The following is a 19,112-nucleotide window of genomic DNA, read 5'->3' as shown; positions in this document are numbered from 1 at the left end:
ATTTACCGGCGATCGTTCGCCACAGCAAGTAGATACGAAATAGCGGCCGCAGTCGCGAAGGCTCGCTGCTCATGGTGAGATCGTGGTCTGTCGTGATCGAGAGCAGAACACGGTGTCGATTGTGATCGATCGATCGATCGTTGTCAGTGGTAGACGCGGTCGATTCCTATCGAGACAAGGAGAAGGTATACGAGAAACACGCCGCACGTGTGAACGCACAGTTTGGATCAGGGCTTGAAAAAGAATTCTGCGTGAGTTCGAGACATCGTTTCTTATCGATTGATTTGAAGATTCGATTATAGATTGATGATTGCATCTACAACGAACCAGTCAAACGTGTGTGAAATAAAATACCGCGAAAATTACCGGTGCGATTCTGCGCGGTGACAGCTTGTGATCTGCGTACAATGAGTCAATATATTAAATTCATTTGTTGTATTAAATTCAAAAATATAAAGAAAGTATTAGGAAACTGAATAAGTTTGATTATTTCACTGAGTGATTCTGAGTAAATTAGATTAATAATGTGATGTACGATCGTGGTGAGGTTAAGCGGATGTTTGTTATTTGGTACAGGACGGAATAACTTGAAATGCAGAACGAGTGAATCCAACGAACAATAATGATTTTATGAGAAAATCTACAAGAAATGCTTATACATTTTGTTGGATCTGTGTAATTGCAATATCGAAAGGATAAAGTGTGAACAAGAAGAAATGGAGAATCCTTGAAACATTTAGGTAAGATTTTTTTTTTGTTGCATATGTTCCATAATTTTATCGACATGATACGATGATTTTAATATTAAAAAAATATAAAAAGATATAAAAAAATACTTGACTGTTTAATTATTAAAGTAATTAATCAGATAGATAATTATAATATTGCATTTTTAAATCTCAATAATTTTTACGTAATTAGTTTCTCAAAGAATAATGCGTTTTTTTAAAAAGTGTAGGAAAAAAAGTTCGTTATTATTTAAAATTATTCTGAAATATATTCAGAATTCGATTTATTTTTAAAGTTATTTTTGAATTATTTGAAAATTCATTATTTTGAAAATTCAATATAAATATCTTATTTGAATAGAAAAATGAAAGAAGGGTGAAGACGAATATGCTAATATAAGAACATGTTCTATCGTGAGAACGAATGGCTGAGTACATACGTGCTGTTTACAATTCATGTTTTCAAATTCGCTATTCAAAACGATATTTTTCTTTGTTAGATGTTTTGTAGTTATGAATGATCAAAGTAGATAAACAAAATTTATGATAATATTCCATTTCATATCTCTTACGTAAATGTAAATATGTAGAAATTTTTAATAATTGAATTACATTTTAAAATCGTTTACATATAATTTTGTTAAAATCTTTTATCTTATGGTTTTATTAAAAATACAGGACATTTTTAATAGATTTGTTTGTCGATTTTATAACATGGAAGATATGATTTTGTACATAATGGAAGGTTAAACAAGAGATTAATTATTATTCAAGATTGAATAATATCATTGGAATTTACTGTTGTTTTTATTTAAAATGCATATTTTTCATCGTAAATGATAATCATTGATTATCAATAATTTAGCATTTTAACTAAAAAAATATTGTGATGAAAAAAATTATTTTATAAATCAAATATGTAAATATATGCATGTATAAATATATATGTATAATATCAATAATATTGAAACAAGTGTATTTATATTTTATCAGTTTAAGTTAGATTTTTTAAGGAAATATTCTTATCGCAATAATCAATATTATATAATATTATTAACATATGTTATTATAATTAAGTATTTTATTTACTTAATTATAATATTTTCATTTAAGAATTATTTTTCTATTACACGATTTATAATTTTACTTTAAATAGAAAGTTTCTTTAAAAAAAAGTATAAAAAATCTTAAAAAAAAATTGCATCTTTGTAATTTACAGATATATATAATATTTTAAACTTTCGGTTATATTCAATATGTATATATATCCACACTAAATAGCAACATAAACTAACCTATATTCAAATTACACTTGACCGTAATAATACGGTAAATAACTTTCAACAATTCTTTCATATGTTTCGACCTTATGGAACTGATTTGTTAGCCACTTGGCAAAGTAGGCCTCCATTCAGGAAGTAGATTTACCATCGAAATCGAGGTGCACGCATATACACGAGCCACACGTGAGGCTACTGTTCGAACATTGCATATCGACTTACCTAACGCGTTATTTAACCTCTCATTGCATTAAACGTTGGGTTATGTTTCACCGAAATCCTATTCGAATTGTTCACAGTGATCGATGATCGATGCTCGATATTTAATGCTCGAATAGCGGATTTAATAATCGATTGTTACAGAGAATTAATCTGCATTTATATCGAATGTACTTAACCTATGTGCGTTGTCATATTTCAAATAATAACGAAGGAACAATATATGGAACATATGATGTCGATCGTGAATGAATGCTTTAATCACATATTTTGTTATTATAAAGGAATAGTGAATAGAATATGAAAGAATGTTAAAAAATTATATAACAAGTTTTAGAAATTTCACAAATAATAGATTCGAATGCAATGAATGATTCGAATAAATTTTAGAAATAATAAATTCGAATATAGTGAAACTATATAGTTATTCAAAAGAACGAACCTCAAAGTATTTATAATAGCAATAATTACTAGGCTGAAGAGCCTACTGAAAGTTGGATTGCGGCAATTCAGCCTTGGTCTCGTTGTGCTTAGGGGATTATTAGGCTCATTCGTTAACTGTGTATCTTCGTACAATTTTAAAATTAGATTTCGATGTCGTGAATATCAATATTTAATCAATAAAACAAACCATAATGTTTTCTTTTATAATGTAATATATTCTAATAGATTTTTCTTGCAATTTTGCATTAGTTAATAAAAATTAATATTTTCAAAATTAATTCAAAATTAATTCAAAATGTTAATGTATATATATATTTTAGCTCATGATTTTTAAAATAATGATAATGATTGCAATAATCATATCTGGTAAGAATATATGAATATCTAAATGTAAATTATTAATAAATTTGATTGTTATCCTTGAACACATGTGCTTAACACGTGCAAAAACAAGGATTTTGATTTATGTAATATACATATGTTCAGATTCATATGAAAGCTGCAATTTAGATTAATAGTTCAACAGGCTGCGAGTAAAGTAATCTTACAAAGAAGGACACGAATGGAATGAACACTTGAACAAAATTATATTAAAATATAATAAAAAATAAGTACAAATAAACCTTATTATAATTTCAACTGACTTGTTTAGAAAATACTACGATACTTAAACGGATTTAATTGCAGCAATCTAATTAATAGTCAGTTCGGACTTTCTGTTGATTTCTTAATTGAATTTAAAATTTTCCAGCTATACTGCTCTCTCTATTTTACATTTTTTTTACATTGTAGTATTATTATCTGCATTATCTTGAAATGAATCTAAATATGAAATAATTCAATTAAATATCGCGAGGATCGTTGATCGAAAGTTGCTTAATGTGCAAACGAATTTCGAAATAGAGGTCAAATTTTTCGAAATCATTCAAGGATAACTTTTGCATTCGTTTTGAAGGTGAATAAAATATGAGTCAGGGTCGAATATCTATAAAATTAAAGTCCGCATCTTTTTTCTTTTTTTTTTTTTTTTTTTGTTTTTACTGAAAGTGAAAAATTAAAAACACGCATAATTTAAAGAAATATCAAATAAATATGATACATAATTCTAAAAGCATTTTATACAAAATCGATTCACGTTAGAAGAGGAGCAATTCGTTTGGCAATCAATTATCACGATTTTATTTTATTACACTTCTCTATAGCAATTCAATTCGATTAGGAAAGTACTCGCGTCATATAATAGAAATTATTCCATACACGTTGCTCAATATACAGAATATTTAGGACGAGTTAACGATTTCGTTGAAGGTGTTCGTTCGTGTATAAAATCGCTATTCTTACGTAAAAAAAAATAGAGGAAAAAATTACAATAAAACAATGAATCAGCGATCTGTGAAACCCTATTAATGCAAATCGATTACAAGAAATCAAATTTCTATCTCGTTTATCAAATTCTTTTCCTTAATTTTGAAATCTTCTTAGCTCAATAGTGTGAGACATATACATAGATACGTATATCGCAAATTCCATCAATGTTCCTTAAATCAATTCACAAAGATCATATAATCTCTTCCATTTGCACCACGTGTACAGCTACAATACATATGCATATCCGTAATAAAACCATAACGAATTTAAAAAAGTCACGCAGTCCTCTAGTCACCGCTGGCTTATTTAATTTCCTTCTGAAACAAAGTATAGTTTGTTATGAGTCAGCGATAACTAATCACAACTGACCACCGGTACGCGGGTTCGTTAGAATCAACAGGTTGCCCCCATCGATCCGTAGATCTCGCGATACGCAATGCTCGCAGGTGTAGCGGGAACACCCTTAAAGCGAGAACGAAAAAACTGGCTGTGAAAAAAACCGCTATATTCTCTTTAAAACTTTTATCAACTGGTATCGCGCGACGCACGCACTTTCACATCTATCATACGTGTATACGATACGATAATACAAACGTATACACGCGGTATCGATACACACGGATGTGTAGACATTGCGAGAATATATGGGAAAAGCGAGTCGGAACGATTTACAACCACGTGGTACGATTGCGGGTGACCGTCCTTATACCACTTACCTAGATTTTCAACCAGGAACAAACGGCTCGGAATAGTACCGGCGAGAACGACAGGATTTTGCAAGAAAAATACCAGGAACTTGTACTTTCATGCCGAGGTAAATCGACGACCTTACGCACGAGATTGGCCGAGATCAATCGATTTGTTCGTTATCCGTGAAATATCGATACTACTGTGAATACATTTGTATATCGTGATCGAACGATATTACGATATAAATAGGAATTGGATGAATCGTTTGTCATTTTATTTTTGACGTTGTTATTATTGATGTTATGTGTATGCGGTAAGCCGATAATTTTAACGCATGGGATAATGATTTAATCGGGTGTGCGGAGTGTTCATTAAGGAGATCGAGACGTATATAGAAATTAGTATTTGAACTTAATGAAATGGATTAAAATACCTTGATGCAAATTGATTATAGGAGATATTTATACGTATGAATTTTAATTGGTTTTGTATTGGATCGTGGATATTAATTTACGTAATAATGTTAATCAGTTCTTGATTGATGATAACATAAGAACGTGACGCGTTTAGTATTTTATATTCACACTCTTATCTATAAAAATAATAATATCCATAAAAAATAATTATTTATGAATATTTAAAAAATGATGTAGAAACACGTTTCTCGAGTTATCTTTATGAAAAAATTATTTATAAAATTTTTAAAAGTTACGAATTGAATATTACGAAGAAATCTTGATTCAGTATCGTATGCGTTATTTTTCTCGAAGAAAAAAGAATTGTTCGTGATACAACGTGACAAAGATTGAGAGGAAATTAAGGAAATCGTATTGTAGAAAATATTTTTCGCTCGCTCAGCTGTTACGTCGCGGCAAATCAAGTATTAACCGCAAAATTGTTGCCCAACGATGAAAATGACTCGAGGTTAATGTCTCAAACCCATTCACGCCGCTCGCACAACTCAAGAAAGCATTGTAATCATTTTGTATTTCCTTCGCGCTCAACGATTATCCAGTATTGCAATGTTTGGTGGACTCGTTAGAATGTTGAAAATATTACCACGAGTATATTATTCCTGTTTCGATATTATTATTGTTATTATTTAAATTTTCTCAATTTGCGTTGAATCAATTTTATGATACTTTTTAAAAATATAAACTGTTTCCTACAATTATATCTGTAACAATATATCCTGAAATAATTTTTTTCTAGATGTATCTATATGCACAGTTTACTATTATAGTACACTATTTGCTCTTAATAATCGGTTTCCTTAGCTAATGATTAAATAAATAAAATTTGCAATAAGCTTCGTGAAAATTATTTATCGCTTGCGTTATTGAAAAAAAAGAACAGTATAAATCCTTTTCCGTTAGTTCAAAAAACTATTAACCTATATTAGTCATCTGGTTACTTAAATTGCATCCTTATTTTCATCATAGATATATTAATTTATTATTCCATAATTAATTAAATCGAGAATTAATAATCATCGAGTATTTTTCATTTACATTATTCTGATCGTAACAAATTTTAATAACTCTCAAGTTTACAAAACGTTTATCGAAGAAGATTGAAATAACCATTGAAAAGACTTACGAGCGCGTGTACGAAACCGTTTCCTTCGAAACGTTCGATTCTGAAAGGCTGTTATAGCCATTGCAAAATCATCTGCCCGTATGTTCTCGATGAAAACGTGACCACCGACGCGATCTTCGCGATTGGCTTCTCATGCGGCACAAGATATTCGCTTCTTTGAACAGAGATATATGGCGCAAGACGATCGTCGATACGCGAGAAATATCGCCGAGTTGATAGCGGAATATCGCAAGCATCTTCGTGCAAATGTCACGAGATATGTCGTTGAATAGACACCGTTGTATTATTCATTCAACTTTGCGGGAACGTCTTTCTTTTTATTCTGAATAATAACCATGGTTGGACACAATGATGTTGCAAAATCGGTAAATGCGTGAAATTGCACGGGAGATTGTAAAAGATGCGAAGGAGGCGAGGTAATGGAGATGCGCTTAAAGCTTGTTCAAGGTCGACGAGGACTTCTTTTTTGGCAGAAATTTTTTTCTAGATATAAATAGCGCGATGTCTGTGTTTTGATATTGGAATTCTCGAATATGCACTAATTGTTTTTTAGCTTGCGAAGAATACTGATCATTTCTTTTTTCTCTGATTTTTCGAGAATCGAGAGATATAAATGTCTATCGAAAAATTAATAAATTTTAAATAACAAGTAATAACTTAATAATTTAAAATTAATTTTAAATAAATAATAAATATTTTTTCTTTATTTAATACTTAAATTTATTTTTTCTTACGTTTCTTTGATTTTTCTTCATCTTTGTATCTTTAGCAAAGTTATGCCGATTTCCCCTAAAGCAATTACTTATAAGGGTGTGTACAAGGAGGGAAAGATTTTTTTCTCCTCGTTGAAAGAGTCAAAACGGTCGAGTGTATGGATGCATGCAATTCGCGGGAACGAGGTGCTCTTATACCGTACGGTTCTAAAGATATACTTAAAATGCCTCCTTAAATGCCAGGTTGATTCCAGAGGATGTAAAAGGAATACGAATATTCTTCTTTTCGCTTGTCATGAAGTAATGACACAGCGGGGAATCATGAGCAAGATTGCTCTCGTCTATCTTCAAAAATGGTTGTACTTGTTTCGAGATCGAAACTGATTTAAAAAGATGATTTATAAGTTCAAAACGTAAAATATTGAACGCGTATACTATCTGAAGTAATTAAGGAATTAAATATTAATTCTTCTATAATTCAAAATTGAAAAAATATTTAATGCAATAAATCGCAAAAATCAAAATAATTTTTCTTGCTAATCAAAAAATTGTATTATATATTTTTTCTACTTATTTATCTTTTTACAAGAAATCATTCTTCTTCCATATTTATGATAATTTTTTTATATATAACATTTGTCATTTCTATTTTTATTCTATTTTTCTCATAAAAAAACTTGTGAAACGAATATATAAATACGTAATATAATATCCATTAGTTTCTAGAAATCCGTAATACAAATAATTATGTATCTACTCTCATTATTTAACAATGGCGGTTAGTGGATACGGTTCGAGTTATCGCGATGAGACGTACTGCGTGAAGTTGCTAACAAATATCACGGATTCATTATCAATCAGTTGTATAAACGGTGCCGCGTTCAATATTGACGTACATGTGTAATTCGGGCAAATGTAGTGTGTCGTAAATACAAATTGTTAGAATGCTAATGGATTATGGTTCGTTGGCTATAGATAACATTTGATATCCATCATATTGATTGTTGCAATGCAGCAATATAGAAGTGCAAATTCGTTTATCGTGAAACATTTAACGAATGAGTTAATAACTCGTTTAAATTTATTCATTTTTACTCGTGATATTTACCCAAAATATATACATATTTGTTTGTTTGTCGATCTATTAATAGTAGGCATCATTATTATACGATAATATAAGGAAAACGAGATTAACGTATAAAAATATAAAAATAAAAGATCTGAATCGATTATAAATTGACTGAAAGATTTCATAGATAAAATTTGTAAAGTTAAATTTATTAAAAAAAGAAATATGTAAAATTTTTTATTGATTTAGATCTTTCGATTAAACCGGTTTTATTAAATATATATTTTGAAAAAATTTTTATAATTTATCAACAAGTCGTAAAATATTTTTAATTATAGAAAAAATTGAATTCGAAAAATTTTAGAACATCATCTATATATTTATTTATTTTCATATGAATGCTTTCGAAGACATTGATGTATTTTTAATTTTCATCAACAATTTCAATCAATGTATTTTTAATGGGCATTTCTGGGACGTTTATGAAAGAAGTTACTAAGGTTTAACGCAAATGTCGCAAATCATAAACATGAGTAATTTAATAAGTGAACTGTTCCAGTTATCATTGTAATAGAGAGCAATTAACATGGTCGCGTTCCCGAGTTTGAAACCCGGGCCTCTGTTTAGACTTGTTTCTCGTCTGTAAAATATCTGTAATTTGTCTTGTCGCCTGATAAAAGGAACGTTTACTTTTCAAGACCGCGTTTGCCTCGCAATTAATTTACATACGTGCGTCAGTCCAATGGAAAATCTCAGTTCACGAAATCCCTGAATTTTCTATTCTCTTAATAAAGAAGTTGAAGATTTATTAATTTTGAATTAATTGCATTTCATGCATATAAATTTATCGAATATTATTATTATTATTCAATTATATGAAAAATAGATCGATGTCGTGATGTTTATAATTAACATTGGTGGATTATTGATGACCTGCGGTTATCGTAATTGTGAAATTTTCGTTGGATAAAGAAGTATATTTTCTTCTATATAATTCCAGTAAGGATAAAAAATATTAAAGTACGACTATTTAGCGCAATTAAGATTATTAACGCGTTGCTAAACACGTTTGCTTCGAGTGATTTTTTATCTTAAAAATATAATTAAAAATTAAAATTGAATCAATAATAATGGAAATTCTATCAAATTTTATTAACATTCTAGAATCGACAACTTTTAATGAAAATAGTTTTTTTGTCATATTAAAAAATGTATAAAAAAAAAAAATTATTGATTATTTAAATCGGGATTAAATTCTGCAATTTTCATTATTGTTTAATAGATTTTAAAATAAGCAAATAAATATCTAAAATTATTTAAATGATACATTATGCAATAATATGAATATGCATATTAATATGATTCCATTTTAAATATTGTATATATTTTCCTTTCCAATGATTTATATTATATAATTTTGAATTATATATCATTATTATTATTATTATTATTATTATTATTTATTTATTTTTTTATAATAAAAAAAAAACGTTAAACCAGAACTCAAAAAAATCAAGTCAAAATCATTTAATATATATAAAAAAAAAATTCATAATTCATCAACAAGCTTTTTGCGTTCGATAACATAACATAAACATTAATATATTTTTGCATTAATAATCTTTGATTATTAATTTATAATAATTTATCTTAATAATGTATAAAATAGATATCGTAATAACTCTTGAAACTCTATAAGAAAGTAGGAAGTAGTGATTTTCTTTTCTTTGTAAGCAAGGATGTAAGAAACTGGTTTTAAATGTATAAAAAAGTTATCCAAAAAAGAAAGAAATATTAATTCAATTATTTTTTTTTTGTATTGATTCTATGTATAAGTTTCAATTTGAAAGATATATTGATATTTTCTAAAACTTTAACATTGTACAACTATTCATAAAGAAAATAAAACTATAAATTCAGCAAATATTTATTGGAAATTTCAGTCAACGACTTCATAAGTAATATTTATTATGCATAATATATTTCTATAAGTTTTCAATTTTGCTCATTGGAAAGTTAATGTTTTATAGATCAAAGTAATATTCGATATTTCATCATAACTGGTTCTTTCTACTATATTTTTCAAAAGCTGTTCATAATTTAAATGTATTTTTATATTTTTATAATTAAGAAAATCATTAATCATTTATTTGTTTTTATAAATTGAATTTGTAATATGAAAGAATATGCATATATATGTATAAAGTAAAATAAAATAGTTAATTAAATCGAGTTTAATTCAATGTAGAATCATAAAGGATTAAGAAAATCCAATTGACAGATTATATTTATCAATTTATCTGGTTTTAAATTTTTCAAACATTTACAATCAATCTTCATATCACCGACAAAAGAAATATTACAAAGATATAATCGAGCAAACAATTAAATCGACACCGCGAGATCGTTCGTTCAATAGAATTAGTGCAACAAGTGTGTAGTGGCAACAAGTGCGATGGTGATTGGAACGGCAACGCTGCTGACTCGCGTTATCTTTTGCTGTCTTGCAACAAACAGTCAGTGACCCATAACAATTAGTTTCGTGGGGGAAAGAACAGACTCTACAATGTAGAGGGGAATGTTGATTAACGGAAGTCGAATAAACTTGCGTGATCCGGTAGGGTAAATCCATCTCGATTTCTTGACCCTCAGTCTTCTCTCTTACACTGTAATTTGTGCACGAACAATGGATATCAAACTTATTACTTTGATTACAACGATAATTGAAACTTTTTGTTTACAACAAAAGTAAATCGTATAAATTTTTCTCCAGGAAAAAAAAAACTATTTCGAAACATTTAATTTTTTTTCATAATAATATAACAATTTTATCAATAGAAAAAAATCTGAAAAGAGAGAAAAATGTTATTTATTGGTATTATTGGAAAAGGAATGAGTATAAAAATATATATAATAATATTTATAATCGAGAATTATGACAATATTAACATATCAAAAATAATAAAAATAAACATGTATATTGATGTATATCTATATATAAAATTTTAATGGGTATTATAAAATCACCGTGCCTATCAACATCAATCTAACGACATGATAACACAACGATATCGTTCAACAACATAATGATACTAACATGATAATGTATGCGATATAATTAATAATATCAGCATATCTGTGCATGTATATTAAATTATAATGAACGATAAAAATGTCGTTTCTATATACGTATATATTCAGTTAATTCGTACATTCAACTCTACTAAAATTCTATCCCAAGCACGAATGCAATTTATTGAATCATTTAATGAATTACACTACTCATCATTGACCAGATATAAATAAAATTGTTACGTACTTGATCACGAATCTTTAATACAACATTCGCCAAAAAAACTCACGTTGTATTCGTATTAACAAAATCGATTGATGATTCCATGAACGAATAGAAATAGTTAATAACGGTATTTATGAAATTCTACGCTGTTCTGTGGGTTCGTCATGTTCTCTATATATATCATTTAACGGATGTCAAACGATGAATGTGACTGACGATCGAATAAACACTAGCTTCGTTTCGAAAGAACGAAGTATACGTGCGCGCGCAATTGGCGCGCCACGGTGCACGCCGGTAAATGATGGTGTGAACGCGTGCGCGATCATTTATACATTTCAAGCATATTAGTAACGTTAGCTGCGTAACCGTTACTCATAGAATAACCGTTGAGAAGAAAATTAATCGCACTTAGTTTAGACGACGGGACTGCGGATTTTATTTACGAATTACGTGTCTCCCTTTCTAAATCCGTCATATGATAGCAATGCTGGGAATGAAGAGAACACGTCATTTTCATCTGCACCCGTATTACGAAGGGAAGAGATTGATGTGTTCGGTGAAGTGGAATGAACACACGCGGCATTGTTTCGTGAGATGGGTCAAAGTAGTTTTGAAGAGAATGGAGGTTAGATAGTGGGTTAAAAAATGTGTTCATAATGTCATTCGATGTAATGAATATTAATAATGGAATTGTAGAAATAATAATGAGGACAATGAAAATAATTATAATATCAAAGAATGCTTTAATTTTTATAATAGGTAAGCAACTATTGCAGAGGTTATTTTTAACTATGTAGTAAAAAGAAAAGTTTTTACGATTTTGAATTTTTAATAGATTCAAGATTCAACATGGATGTAAAAACCATAACCTTCAAAGAATTTCAAAGAGTTGATATAATCCCAAAAACCAAGAACTTTAAAAGATCTCACGAAATCTTCCATTATTCATGGCTTAACAGCATGAATTACACAGTACCCAGAAATATTGAACTCAGTGAATGAAGAATAAAGTCATTTGTATGAGATGTTGATGTCTGAAGTCGTTTACCTTAGTTTCCAGGATTGTCTATATCAAAATTTATTAAAAAATCTTACTTCTCTTTTTAGTTTTTTATTTTTTTTTCATTCATCATGATCTTTATTTGTAAAAAAATTATAGGTAATTACTTTATTTTAATTTAATAATTAATTTATAATTTCTTTAAAATAAAAGATTCAATCATTAAATTGATTGATCTTTTTAGATCAAATTTTCAATTGTTTTTAGTGTCCTTGTTTTTAGTTACATTTCTGTGATTCAAATATATCGTTTTAGGAATAATCGGAGAGAATTATGCTGAATACAAAATTGATAGACCAGCAAATAATAGTCACGACATTAAAGTGCACGTGCATCGTGATTCACGAGCGGAATAATTGTAACAATCATTTATTACACTCCTTTCTTTCTCTTTTTTTAAACCTTATATCTAGAGAACACGATTCATGTCTGTAAGTTTTGAAACTTGCATACGAATTACAGATTCATTTAATTCCGATTTTGCTAAATCACGCGAACCAAGTTACCATAGTCATAAATCACCGTAAAATGTGGAAAATGGGTGCGAGAAAACTGGTAATTAAATGCAACAGATAATTTATATATTCTTGAAATCACTTCGAAGGTCAGTCTCTTGTCTTTAAAAGACAAAATTTCTATTATTTCTTATTCGATATTATGTATTTTTTATAATAATCACTTACAATATTTAAAATAAATATTATCTAAAATATTTGGATATATTATTACAAGTCGGTATTTTTGTTGCTTAAATATATATCGTAGATTTAAAAGACGAATATTTCAGCCGGGCGCATGATATCGCTTCCGATGTCTAATCCACTGCGCAAAGACCCCTTTCGTGATCCTTACGACCACACGAACACACTACTTAAATAATTCCTCCCCATTAAGTTCTGTGTCACGTACCACCTCGCTTCTTGTACCACCGACAACTGAATCGCAGCGTGCACTCGATTGTTCTTTCAATGGTGTTTTTTATATACCGCGGTTATTCGTCACGTTATTGTCTCGCGCGCGCATACGGTAACATATCGAATTCGTTGTCAACAATTTCCTCTGCGACGATATTGTCCCACAAGAATACTTTTTGCATCTCTGACGCATCGTTTCTTCGACAAGGTATGACGATAACATCGTGATTCTCGCGACTCGAGTGATCTTCAGTACGGTTAGGTGCTTTTTCGAATTAGTGACAGGCGCGTGGATCGCAGTTGTTATGACGATTAACTTTAAGGTTGATTTTTAAAATAATTGCGAAATTGACAGATTTTTTTTTTCATTTTTATCTTATTATCTCATTAGAGAAAAAGAATTCGTTTTTGATTTTGATAACAAATTTTTTTATCAAAATTAAGGAATTTAGATAATTTTTTGTTTCGTTGTGACTATATATATGTCTTTTCATTGTACAATACAATTCCTTGGAAATTTAACATTTTCTATAAGTTTCTTAGATGTTAATAGAAAGGGACTTTCAACTTTCTAACTAATCAGCTGATTAACTGTACACAAATTGTTTAAATAACTCTTTGAATGCGTAGCCATTGATAAATACGGAAGATGTATTCTCGTGAAATGAGTGACTTATAAATTTACAACTGCATGCATATATTTTCTTATGATTAGTTTTATATAAGTGTTTTTTTATCGATTTTTATTAACGTCATATGTATTTTGACTTTCTCTTATATAATTTCTCTTGTATAATTTTTCAATGAAACTTGAAATTTTTAAATATTCGTGTTGCACAAATTTTATTCAATTATCCGCATGAATAATTGAAAAGCATACTTCCTGTTTTATATACTACTAAATGATTAAAAAATTTGAAAAAATTAAAATTTTGTCAACAATAAAAAATCGCTCTTATTTTTTTCTATTAAAACTTTAATTTATGATACATATTCTAGCATTATATAATAGGATATATGTAAATTATTCTTCCATATATCATACTATCGAAATTATAAAATTTCTCAGTAAGAAATTACATACGTATAAAGTCGTTTATCTGGCTGTTATGACTCCCCCGTTCGTTGATCATTCGATGCATAATACATGTTACACAACAGTTTATATGCTTTTAATGCAGCATCGCGAGAATGAACATGCAGAAATATCGATAATATTTATGTTCGTTCAATTTTACGAAACTTTCTACGTTACACTCAAACGAAAATATTTGTCACGTACCAATAGTAATCGAATTTAATCCTTGTTAGGTTTTAACATATTTAGAAACTTAACATTGTTGTCTTCATTAATATTGGAAATCGGTTTATCATAAATCGGCAAATTTCCCTTTCTCTATCCTTGAAATTTTAAGGAAGACGTCAATTAGGTTAAACGCTTGAACAATACATGCGAACTTCACCTGTTTAGAACGTCCGTGAACTTCTAATCACGGTGACAAGCCACTTTCATACGCTTAACGGAGAATGGCGAAAGTGGAACCTGTTCCACTTCCGTTTTGCTAATTTGGAAGCTTCACCGTCTTCGACTGGGCGGATGTCGAAGAATACATTGTTTCCATTATGCTGTGTATATTGGGTCTTATGTTGAAAGCTGTGTTATGTTTTAGTAGGCGTTAATTTTATTTAATCGTGTACCGTTGGAAGTAATTAAAATGTAGCATGCATAGATAATTGCAATAACGGATTTCATTACGTTATGATAAAGATTAATTAAGTATTATAAGAACTATATATCTTCTTTATTTTAATCATTAAATTTTTTAAATTCTCTTAATAAAATTTAATATCATTTCAGTAATAATAAAAAGATATAAATTGCTATTCTTTTTTTTTTAATTACAAATTTTTTTTTTACAGAAATTTTCTATCTACGTATTGATTTAGTATACATATATTAGATATCGATGTTGAAAAGCAGTTTACTTTCATACTTTTTCTTTTTCTTGCTTCGCATTAGAAGAATTAATAATAAGATGGCAAAGAATGAAGTTACTTTGCCGTCAGTTTTGTACTGAACTCTTTGTTGCAATCTTATGAATATGTATGGAAACTTTCGTTTGCAACGCTGTAACTGGAATCTGGGTATGTAGAACGATTTTCCTTTCGAGATAAATGGACAAATAACTTCCTATTATGTAAGCGTAGATATGGCTGTATACAGCTTACTTCTTTACATATTTTGAAAATAGATGCATATAAAATGTATATTATATTATAATTTTGTAATAAATATAATATTCATATAGTTACAGTAATAAAATTATGTAATAAATATATAACAATTTTTTACATACTAATACATTGTATGCTAAGATAATGGGAAGTTATTTCTTTTGTGAAAATATTACAATCTATTAATCAAATTATTAATTAAGCCATGTAATGGCAATTCAAAGGAAATGAATTCGTAGCAATAGATTGATTGCTTCATACTTTACAGTGATTTCATCTTTGAGTTTTAATGATTTATTGTATGCAAAAATGCACTGATTGAATCTTTATGTGATGAACATTTAATTTAATAAAAAAAAATTGATTTATTAATTAATTTTTCAAAAATTAAAAAAATTCTTTTGATTTTTTGAAACAAGAATTGAAAAGCATCGTTTTTATATTTATATTCTTTGATTGTTCATGTTTTGTGAGATGAAAAACAAGTATATATAATTATCAACCAATGTGTTTTTCCAGTTGCGAATTAAAGTTGGAAGATGTCCAAGAAACAAACATAACTTTGGTTGTTACGTGATTGAAAATAATTAACGACATTATTATGAAACCTTGTTCTTCTTAAAACACTTTTACATTCTCATCATAATATAAAAGAAAGGAATAGGTGAAGGTTTGACGATGTAACCTTCGGAAAACTTTTTTAGTGATTCTGTTACGTGTTATTAGATTTTACTATTATTAGATTATAAGATTTTTTCTTATGATAAACTCGTATTTTTTATTTGAAAAAAATTCAAAATAAAATATGAGATACATAATTTTCAATCAGAAATACAGTAAATAAATTAAAGATGACTCACATCAGTAGATTTAAATTTATGTAATTAACATTACAAGTGCAAATCCAAAATATTTTAGAATTAAATCGAGCTTTATTCTCAAATACAATATTACATTCTTATCGTTAAATTAATTAGATCAAAAATGATTTAGCTATTAAAATTAATTATCTTTACCATCATGTTAGAAATACAAAATAAAAATAACATATATATCATTTCCAAGGTAACATTTTAATATTTTTTTCATGTTGAAAGTATGTCACCTTTGACATTATTTTACCATAGCGGATGTTTGTCACGTGAATAGTGATAAACATTTAGATATTCATTTGATAGATATTCATACAAGAATATCCGAATATCTATCTTCTCATTGTATCACTTCTGACTTATTAACACTTTATCTATCAGTATGTACCTATTAATAGATTTTTTTTTTTTTAGATACCAACTCTCATTGATATGTCTATTAATGCTTTTATTCCTTATTAATTGCCTTTTCGATTCAATTAACGAGTCGATCGTTACTGAATGGCAACCTCAATCCCGATATAGATAAACCATTAAAATTCTTTCGATTAAAACGGGACACACAAACATGTCGTGATCAATGTCTTTCATGTAAAGTAGTCATTCCTTATCCGGCGTGAGAAAGAACAATGGTGAACAGCTAATATTATATCTCGCTCGGTTATCAACACGGAAGTAAACCGTTCGGTGCTTTTCATTGTCAAACGCACTTCACGAGTAATATACCGTTAACGCGGAATAGCGCATAAATCGCAGTCGTCGTGCATAACGATCAATCGTGTCGCGTGGACATTTATCAAGATGCACGGACTCGCGTGCACGCGGCCAACCGAGACGAACGAGCGACCGTTTCTTCTAGATCCTCCTGAATCCATGAGAAAACGCGGGAAAAAAAATGCTCGAAGAAGGATCAAGCCTAAGATCAATTAGTCACGCAATATGAGCGCGTATATAGTATGCATGCATGAGAATTCGTAAATGTTTAACAGATTTTTAAGTCTTCAAATTATTTGTGAAGAATGAATACATATTTTGTTGAATATCCACAATACATTGGAGTTTATGAATATTGTCGTTTCGAATAAATAATTTGTATCTTATTGCCTAGTGATTTATATTGGCTTGTCTTTGAGAAAGATAAAGAAAATAGATAGTTTTGTAAATTGATAAAAATATAAGCAGATGTGTTAAATGGATGTTTTAAAAATATCTTTCAAATCTCTTTTATATTCTCTTCGTCGTTGCAAATACAATTTTTTTCAGGAATTGATCAGATAATATGATTAGAAATGACAAATGATAGTTTTTTAATAAAGTTAACGATACACATATTCAATGTACGTTTATATATTCTTCTTTATAAAATAGGAACTTATGCATTTCGTTTATCCGTTTCAAAATTATTTGAAATTAATAGCTTTCTATTTATATATTGACACATATTTTTACAATTTTAACATCGCATTTATCGTGAATTAGACATTTATGAAGCCTTAGGATTCACACAATGAACACTGTTACTAAAATTTTAGATAAAAAGTCATAAATTTCTCTCTATGTGTCAGCACATTTCTATTTTCTATCCACGTATGAATTTCTAAAAAGGTTAAAATACTAATATTCCTTGAAAAACATTGGCAAACATTAATTATTATAGCACTCGCATCGGTGCCTATCTCCACCGAGTGGAGATCCTAAACGTTCGTAAACCACTCGCCCAGCCAGTGGTGCCTTGCATGCTGGAGAACCGCGTTAGAGGAAGGTGTTCGCCCGGTGGTCAGGTGGGGATGAAGGCCGCAGTACTGCTTCTGCAAACGCCTCGACGATGTGCACCTAGACCTACAAAACAAGATAACTCGCGGCGATTTACCGGCGACTCGTTGCGTTGCACTCGCGGATCTGAGACGTCGATAGACGCCACTGAGCTGAGAACGCGTCTTTTCCTACGTAAATGTGTATTTGTAGATTTGTTTTCGTGAAAAATCCAAGTTTACGTTCTAAACGATTTCATACGATAATAATATAATTAAGCACAGGATTACGTTCAGGATTATGAGATTAATTTTGTATTGTTTTGATTTTAATTGATCGTGGTGAGGCTGTGAATGAAATTGTCGATGGTGTTATAAAGATGTGAGAAAATTCCTGTCATCTTTTACGTCTCAAGAATTAATACCGTAAGATTCGATAATTTTTATCTAGATTTTTTTTTATTCTAAATTGAAGAATGTAAAGATAATTTAAAAAAATCATTTTATAGTTATTGAATAGAGATTTCCTAATCAATGAGCAGTTAAATATATCAATTTTATTAGTAGATTTTATTAGTAGATTCGTCGATCTTACCAAACCAATTTTTATTTATTAATTTCACGCACAATTCTTTTTCCTTATAGCAAACTTAAAAAGGTAAAAATTCCCTAAAATCATTATTCACCCTTTGCATTTCCATTCTCACTTCTTCCATTCTACCTCGTTCAATATTCATTCTGAACGGAATCTTCGTCCCCCTGTTCCAGGTGGTTTCGCCGCAGGCAGCCGCGAGAGATGTGGTCGCGCACGCGATTCTTGCTCCTGGCGTGGACGATCGCGTTGTTAACCGGGATACGGTTCAGCAACGGAT

At 29.3% G+C, this 19,112-nt stretch overlaps 1 protein-coding gene across 4 annotated transcripts in view; it reads left to right on the top strand.

The window, feature by feature from the left end:
• The first annotated feature begins 3 nt into the window (after nt 1-3).
• The window catches only part of LOC102671357 (torso-like protein), a 21,360-nt gene continuing 2,251 nt past the window's right edge, over nt 4-19,112 (top strand). The window contains exons 1-3 of one of the 4 annotated variants that reach the window (XM_031509557.1): nt 60-185; nt 577-740; nt 19,009-19,112. Coding sequence is in view for 1 of the 4 variants with exons in the window: in XM_006613803.2 (XP_006613866.2) it covers nt 19,037-19,110 (74 nt within the window). In the remaining 3 variants the exon portion in view is untranslated. Of the gene's footprint in view, nt 741-13,259; nt 13,591-18,579; nt 18,667-19,008 lie in introns of those variants that run through there. The other 3 variants (XM_006613803.2, XM_031509558.1, XM_031509559.1) reach the window with 3 other exon arrangements.

Source organism: Apis dorsata, unplaced genomic scaffold (genome assembly GCF_000469605.1).
Source record: "Apis dorsata unplaced genomic scaffold, Apis dorsata 1.3 scaffold_162, whole genome shotgun sequence".
In the NCBI taxonomy this organism is placed as follows: domain Eukaryota; kingdom Metazoa; phylum Arthropoda; class Insecta; order Hymenoptera; family Apidae; genus Apis; species Apis dorsata.
This window is presented reverse-complemented; position numbering and strand designations above follow the sequence as displayed.